This window comes from Chenopodium quinoa, unplaced genomic scaffold (assembly GCF_001683475.1).
Source record: "Chenopodium quinoa cultivar QQ74 unplaced genomic scaffold, ASM168347v1, whole genome shotgun sequence".
Classification (NCBI taxonomy): Eukaryota; Viridiplantae; Streptophyta; class Magnoliopsida; order Caryophyllales; family Amaranthaceae; genus Chenopodium; species Chenopodium quinoa.
This window is the reverse complement of record NW_018744704.1, coordinates 5,569,794-5,578,654: the sequence shown is the minus strand read 5'-3', so window position 1 is coordinate 5,578,654 and position 8,861 is coordinate 5,569,794. Positions and strand designations below refer to the sequence as shown.

Sequence of the window (8,861 nt, the reverse complement as noted above, 5' to 3'; positions counted from 1 at the left end):
GGAAGGGTGCATAGAAGGTGGCTAGACGATGGTTGGGCCCCACTAACAAAAATAGTAGCCAATTATGTTAAGTGGTAGCAAAACATATTTTTTTTGCTTTTTGGTGGTAGCAAAACAAAATAAAATTTTAGATGGGTAGCAAAAGTGAAATAGGAGTGTTTAAGTGATAGCAAAGGTGAAAATTTACTGAAATTAACTTTAATTGAAATTCGTATTTATTTGGTTTTTGAAATTGAAACTCAGAGCACTCTCACCAATGGGGAGAAAAATGCCGATGGGTAATTTTTGGGGTTTAACAAAAAAAAATAACTCCCCATCAATGGTCTAAATTAAAAATGCCCATGGGCAAATCAATTTTTGATCAAAGTTTGGGCAAAATTAAAAAACTGACCAAGAAGAAGTGGGCCCCACGTGCAAGCTGCATTTAAATTTTTTTTTGCTAAGCATACCTCAAAACGCAGCGTTTTGAGGAAGCGCATGCTTTGCTTCACCTCAAAACGCGGTAGGAAAAGCAAAAAAAAATGATTTTGGCAGCCCTGACAGGTGCGTCAGCACGCCCAATCAGGCGCTGACACGCGTCCTGTCAGGTGAGTTGGACCAATCAGGAAATTCCTGATAATTGCAACGGTAACAATTTTGTAACGGGTATTTTGTGCTTATAAAATTAAAAAAAAAAATATACCAACGGCTAGAAAAAAAAATTCTCTACAAATAGAGACCCATTTTGCCTATATTTTCATATTTTCAAAATTCACATAAATTTGTTGTATTTACATTTTCTCTCAATTTCTCCCTCATAATTAGTCATCCTTTTATTATTATTATTATTATTATTAAAATAAATATTATTATTATTATTATTATTGGAAGTATAATTATTATTGTTATTATTTTAGCTTATTAATATTATTATTGTTGTTCGTTATTATTTTTGTTATTAATAATATTATTATTATTATTATTGTTATTATTGTGTTAGTTTTTGAAATTAATAAAAAAAATAGATATGGATCCCAATAACCCCTTTTACTCAATACTTTCTCAAAATTGTAATGATTTTGATGAGAATTTCATGAATCAACCTCAATTTCAACTTTTCCTACAAAGATTGAGCAACACCTCTCTGCAAAATCCTCCACAACAACAAATACCTCCACAACTTGAAATACCTCCACAAATTCCAACTGAAAACACTGATTACGAGCAATCACCTCCTGTCTACCAAGGAAGTAACTCTCAGTACGATGATAGCCAAGAAGAAAATGTGCCTGAGACACCTCAATACCCTCAGTCAAGTATTTTGTTTATTTTATGTTGCAATGAATTAAGTTTTATTATTAATTATGTTCCAAAAATTTATCAAATTATATTACAGTTTCATATATTTTGTTCAATTATGAGTGCAGTACTAGCTACTGTGTAGATTTTTGTCTTATACAATTATGAGTCAAGTGGTTGGTTTTATCAACCATTGAACGGTCAAATCCCAAAAAGTAGTCAAGTCCAATTGTAGTTTTTGTTTTATACAACCATTGAGTAAATAGTTTTGTAATCGTTAATTTATTTGGTTTGTATGATTGACGTACGATCATTATGTTCCAATGTTGTAATCGTTATTGTTGTACTAATGAAAAATGAAATTTCGCATAAAATAATGACACAAATAATTAATATTGTACTCATAAATAATTTAATCAATAAAAAATTTAGTTAAGAATAAATATTATTATTTTATTAAAAAATACATTTTGCAAAAATTAATATTAAAAATAATTAATATTGTACTACTCATAAATAATTTAATCAATACAAAATTTTGTTAACAATAAAATTAAGAAATACTAAATTACAAATTTAATGATGTGTAGGAGAGATAAATATTGGTGGGGTATAGGGTTAAAAATAGGAGAGAGAATGGTGGGGATTATAATTTTTGACCATTGGTGTAGAATAAAAATGACTAAGAAAATGCCCATAGGAAGGAGGAGTGAGAAAGTGGTTAGAGAGAGATTGGGCAACCAAAAAAAATGCCCATTAGTGGCAATGCTCTCACAATCTCTAGAAGTAAACTACCACCGCCTCCCAAGAATTGTGTAGTAGCCTCTCTCCAAAGACAAACTCTCTCTCCCATATTTCCTCCGCCATTTCATTTTTAGGGTTTTACACACCTTCTCTTCTCACTCCCCTGCGGCTCAAAACTCACTTTTTTCTCTCTCCTCCGCAACAATGGCGGCACCCTCAGTACAACCCCAACGCTCCTCCGCAAAGGTCGAGACCTTCGTCGACAACAAGCGCACCGAAGACATTCGCCAGCAAAACATGGCGGCAGGCCAAGCCGTCGCCGACGCCGTTCGCACTTCCTTGGGTCCCAAAGGTATGGACAAGATGATCCAAACTGCTTCTGGAGAAGTAATCATCACCAACGATGGCGCTACCATTCTCAACAAAATGGATGTTCTTCAACCTGCCGCAAAATTCCTCGTGCAACTCTCCAAATCTCAGGATACTGTTGCTGGTGATGGCACTACCACTGTTGTTGTTCTTGCTGGTGCGCTTCTTAAGCAGTGTTCTCTCCTTCTTTCTCATGGGATTCACCCTACCGTGATATCTGACGCGCTCCACAAAACTTCCACTCATGCCGTTCATGTTCTTACGTCGATGGCGGTGCCGTTGGAGCTTTCGGATCGAGATTCGCTTGTGAAGTCTGCCTCTACTTCGTTGAATAGTAAGGTTGTAAGTCAGTATTCTTCTTTATTAGCTCCTCTTGCTGTTGATGCTGTTTTATCTGTTGTTGATCCTGAGAAACCTGATATGGTTGATTTGAGAGATATTAAGATTGTTAAGAAACATGGTGGAACTGTTGATGATACTGAGTTGGTTAAAGGGTTGGTCTTTGATAAGAAGGTTTCCCATTCTAGTGGTGGGCTTACTAGGATGGAGAATGCCAAGATTGGTGTGATTCAGTTTCAGATTTCTCCTCCTAAGACTGATATCGAGCAGAGTATTGTTGTTTCTGATTATACCCAAATGGATCGGATTTTGAAGGAGGAGAGGAATTACCTTTTGGGGATGATTAAGAAGATTAAAGCTGCTGGGTGTAATGTGCTTTTGATTCAAAAGAGTATTTTGAGGGATGCTGTCACTGATTTGGCGCTTCATTACTTAGCTAAAGCGAAGATATTGGTGATTAAGGATATCGAGAGGGATGATATCGAGTTCATTACCAAGACATTGAATTGCTTGCCTATTGCGAATGTCGAGCATTTTAGAGCTGAGAAGCTGGGTCATGCTGATATGGTTGAGGAGGTGACTGTTGGGGAGTCGAAGATTGTGAAAATTACTGGGATTAAGAATATGGGAAGAACTACTACTGTTCTTGTTCGAGGATCGAATCAGTTGGTACTCGATGAGGCTGAGAGGAGTTTGCATGATGCTTTGTGTGTTGTGAGATGTTTGGTGAGTAAGAGATTTTTGATTGCTGGTGGTGGGGCTCCAGAGATTGAGCTTGCGAGGCAGCTGGGGGCATGGGCCAAATCTCTTCAAGGAATGGAAGGATACTGTGTTAAGCATTTTGCCGAGTCTCTTGAGGTTATCCCGTATACTTTGGCTGAAAATGCAGGTTTGAACCCAATTTCAATTGTTACCGAATTGAGAAACAAGCATGCTCAAGGAGAGATCAATGCCGGAATCAATGTAAGGAAGGGGCAGATCACTAATATCTTAGAGGAGAATGTGGTGCAACCATTGCTGGTCAGTACAAGTGCAATCTCCTTGGCAACAGAGTGTGTTAGGATGATTTTGAAGATTGATGATATAGTTACTGTGCGGTAGACTTATGTGGTATGATTTTGCTGATCAATGCCAATTCGTTTCTTTTATTTTGCTGTTTTAGGATTTTGATTTGGCACTGTGCTGTCCACATGATAAGCTATGGTTTTATTGTAAAATTTTGAGTGCTGTTCTCTGCTGATGTTTACTGTTACTTTTGATTTATAATGTTTGGTGAAGGTCTTTTCATGTGCATCTGAGTTTAATCAGTTTCGTAGGTTAGTTCTCTTGGTCACTAGAGATATAGTCTCGTTTCTCTCCTCAGATGTGGATTGTATTGATTCTGATGCAAAAAATCTCTTTATGTTGTGTGTTACAAAGTTTGTACTTCATATTCCTTAAACAGATTTACTATTATGATTGTGACTTAAGTATAGAATGTGGTTCTGATGGTGTTTATTACACAAGGCTGGAATATTCTAGTTGTCGTTTCAGTTGAGAGTCATCTACTATGGTGTTTACTATGGTGCTTATTTCACCAGACAATTGCTTAATTTACACAGTTTCTGCTGTTAATGTTATCTTGTTTGATGTATCCTCCAGTTTTATCTAGGTTCCATGCTTAATTAAGGGAAGTCTAGCATGTATTTTGGATTTAAGTCTAGAGAATGTGAATACTTAGAAGAGTAAACTTGTTTTTCTAGGACTGTGATGTGTGATACTGAGAATTGTTGGAAGCATATGCTGTAGAGAATGTTTGCATATTTTTCCATTTTTTTTTTAGAATTAGAGAGGGGGGGAAGGGATTGTGTGGACTGAAAAGGCACAAGGAGTAAAATTTTTTGAATTCTTTACTGGGGCATGGACTTTGCTGGGGTTTGAAAAGCGTCTCAGTTGCCTGTCAAGTCAAAGGTTCTGCTTTGGCTTTTGGGCTGGATTGAAATCTTTGGATTATGACAAAAAATTGAAAGTCCTGCATGTTGTTTTGCGTTGTTGCTGTAAGGAAGAAGTTGGAATATGTTCATCTTGGTTGGAGCATATATATTTATGCTATGTATGTATTAGGAAAACCTAGTTACAGACCCAAAAAGTAAAGTTGTACTTGCTTCGTTTTGATAAGTGTTACTTGTAGCTACGTAAACAAAGGAAAAGTAATGATGCATGAGGACCATGCGTTGTTGCATATGGGTACTTTAGTATTAAAGAAAAGAGAGATAGAGAGTAAGAGATTTATTAAATAAAATTTGGCCCTAGAAAGTGGGGTTGTGGATGATAAAAAATAAATAAAAAGTTGTCGTAAAAGGAATAAAGTGAGAATAACTTAGAAAAATGGATAAAAATGAAAAGTGAGTAGAACTTGGGAAAATGGAGGGAGTATAAGTTATAAATAAAGTTCAGGCAAGTAGAATCCATATTTTACTTGCTTGTAATACACATCTTGTTTCAAATAATTTATTTTTTACAATGGGCAAGCACATATTTATCTATGTAATTTTATTCTATCCTATGTTGCACATACTCGTATTTGGGTGACGTGTCCGACACAATGTCGGTTCCTTTGACATTTATCATATAAGGCCACTATATATTCGGTTGTCATGTCAAAGTGTCGGAAGATCCGCACTGGACACTTGAAGTACAGCAAGGTGTCGGAGTAACATAGATCGGAGTAACAGCAAGATGTCGGAGTAACATATATATATATTTTTTTTTAATTTTTTTTTTCTCCCCTTAATTATTTTTGACGTAGTTAAAAGCCAAGTGACAAATAAATCTGAAATTCAATGAGAGCTTACAAGTAAAAGACCAGTTGATCAGCAATAGAGGTAGGACACACTAACCCTAACTTTCCCTTGCAGTTCCATGCTGCCTTTGACTTGAAAAGTTTTACCCCATCCATCATCGCTTTAGAACATGATTCCCTTCTCCCTTACATAACCATTTCATACGGACCATATCCTGCTTGCCTTATATTCAAATCTTAAGTTCATACCATTCACAGTAGACTGGAGAGTTGTCAGTTCTCTATATTTACCTGTCTATCCAAGCTATGCATAATGTCTAAACACATGGAACTGGCCACAGTATCTGGAATTTAGGATTCTAGATCATGCTTATTGAGCCATGAATAATCCTGTAATCAATTGTCTATGGATTAACTGGAAAGCTGAAGTTGATACATTAAGTAAATTAAGTTGTTAAAGGTGGACAGACTGGTATCTTTGAACAAAAACTGGCTGGGGCATTGTGATTCTAACCACAATGATGTATTAGCAGTTTGTTACCGTTGATAATAGGGATTTATATCATGCTGATTCTGACAGTCTTGTGTATAGCCTCTTTACTTTATTTGTTATATGAATTTCCCCACTGTGCTTTGAGTTGTTCTAGAAGGATCTGAGGTGATTGTTTATCGATCAATTTATGCCATGCAGTTGACAATGAGTGATATTTTTAGATCTTATTTTTGTTTGCTTAAGTAGGGTGATGACTGAAAAATGCATCAAAGCTCTAGTTTTTGTTAAAATCTAGGGCTATCTTGAATTCTATGGGAACAGATATGGAGAAGATGAGGGATAACAGTAAATAATGTTGTTACTCATGTTACTCTGTTTTAATATTTTGCTGAGTGGATTTGATTAAAAGGTAAAATAGTAAGGCCACATGTTGATGAAAGGTATGGTAATGGGACCACATTCCTATTAAGGAAATGGAGCAATTTTTAGGGACATCCAAATTGGAAAATGGAACATACTTATAGGGACAAAGAATCGCCAATTGGTTATGGTAACTGTACTGTGTTTGTGACTGAGCTGTTTAAATTACTGCACCCTCTTTTTTAGCTCATGACTGCATTACAAGTGTTCGTTCTCATAGGATGAAAATGTTTATACTTTAGTCTAATTTCTCTCAAGAAGGAAGTATTGCTCCATAATTTAAAGAATAGGAGGGCTCATAATTTATTGAGTTTTACTTTTCCCCTGTAGCTGATATTCCCTTCACTATCAAATTTTCACTTTTCTCCGTGTCTTCTCCAAAACTATTCTGTTTCTTCCAATAATCTTTCCTCGTGAACATCTCTCTTTTTCTATTACACGGTTAAATTTCTCCTTTCAATTCTTTTTTAAATTTTTTTTATTGTTTCTTTATTAATTTGTATTTGGATGATGACGAATATGTTGGAAGAGAGAAGGTACTAGAATGCCATTATTTTAATCCCTTATGCTTAATCTTCCCTTAATTTCTTTTATTGTTTGAATTTGTTCTGATTTTTGTTTTGAGGTATTGTGACAAGTTTGATATAATTTTCTTTTGATAAAATTAGAGAATTTTTTATTATGTGAATGAAAGATTTTTTAGTTAAGTGTTTATATGTGATGAACTATGTTGAGGTGACTCTTCAATATCTAGCAATAGCTTCCTACTTGGATGACAATCACGGAAATTGAATTGGTTTCATGAAGCTGAATCTAAAGTTTACCTGAGGCTCCATTTACTTGTTGATTAAGGTATCCTGAGGTGTTAAAAGAGAGTCAAGCCACTGGAGAGATTTTTGATAGTTAATAGCCAGAAGGGCTTTTAATGTTTGAATAAACGATTTATTAGCTGTTTGCATGATTGAATTAGTTTATGATACACAATTTAGCTGGCGTGTCATTGAGATGTTAGATTTTGTTCACTGGAGATAATGTGTTGTTTGGGCATTTTAAAAAGCTGTTTGGTTTACTTATGACATAGATGCTAAATGTGGGAGATCAACTATATACGGGTTCCTAGACAACAGATTAACTTTCTTATGAGTTATGCGGCAAGTAAAATCTGTCTCCCTTGACTTAACCTGGTCTGTAAAATGTAAACACTGAACCAACACCTATGATTTGTTTGAAGGGCAAATGAGTACAACTGTCCTAAATAAATTGCCACAAATGTTTTCCACGTTTAAGATAACCCTGTGAGCATGAATCTCATCAAACTTTTTGTTGAAAAATTATGAACAGTTGATTTCTAGGAAATATACATTGATATGAGTCCTTAACGAGATATAATTTGACTTTAATTTTTTTTTTTTTTTTTTTTTATATGTTGGATGGGAATTTCAATGCAAGTTTGTGAAGGAAGTTCTTGATATTCTTGTAAAAAGATTTGTGGCACTATTTTGGGACGGAGGGAGTAATTCTTTTAGTGACAATAGCAACTTTATTAGTGATATTGCAGGGAATTTCTGCAAGTGTTAAAATTTCAAGGAATTTCAGCAAGATCTGTTAATATTGTCAACCCTTATACTTCCTCCGTTCTATTAATATTGCAATAATGGACCTTTTGCACTATTCATCACTCTTGTTTGACCGTATAATATGATTTATAGGTTAAGCAAAATATAGTCATGTGTGATCTTGTTGGATTCATCTCATAAAATACTTTCACAATATCAGCTTTTTATAATTTTTACTTTTACACAAATATAGATATTTAGCATATAAAATGTGCTTTGGGATGTGTAATTTCATCCTTGTTGCAATATTAATAGAACGAAGGAAGTATTATTTAAACCTGTAAGTCAATTAGTGAAATTGGAGGGAGGTTGTTAGTGAATTTGCAGGGAATTTCTGCAGATCTGCAATTGCATATACTCGATTCTTACATGCTGGATGAGTAGAGGAATTCTCTTTTTGTTTGAACTGGATGCCTTTTGTTTCTTTTCTTTTCTTTCTCAGATACTGTTTTAAGATAGAATTTAATTGGAGATACTATGATTATTATGTTTCCATCTCAATTACTTTCAAACTTGTCTCACCTGGGAAATTAACATTAACCTTTGAGCTGTTAAATTGTCATACTCGATTAATTTCCTTGATATGCTGTCTGTAACGGCAGACTTCTAATCCCTGCCTTTAGTGTATACAATCGATGGTATTACTCTTTAGGAATGTGCAAACAGGATGGTAAAACCAAAAAACCTAGTATTTGGTTTGATGGTAAGAATTGTTCACGAGTAGAAATGTAGAATCAAATTCACCAGAGGCTATTTTATTTTTTTAATTTTTTTTTCCGTCTCAATCAGTCCCAAGGAGTTTGGCCCTAAGACCACTCTC

At 34.9% G+C, this 8,861-nt stretch overlaps 1 protein-coding gene across 1 annotated transcript; it reads left to right on the top strand.

Moving 5' to 3' along the window:
* Positions 1-2,082: 2,082 nt before the first annotated feature.
* On the top strand, positions 2,083-4,144 carry LOC110702959 (T-complex protein 1 subunit delta-like). Its single transcript, XM_021880723.1, has one exon. It carries the CDS (start codon positions 2,227-2,229, stop codon positions 3,829-3,831), a length of 1,605 nt encoding a protein of 534 aa, XP_021736415.1. The 5' UTR covers positions 2,083-2,226; the 3' UTR covers positions 3,832-4,144.
* The last annotated feature ends 4,717 nt before the right edge of the window (positions 4,145-8,861 follow it).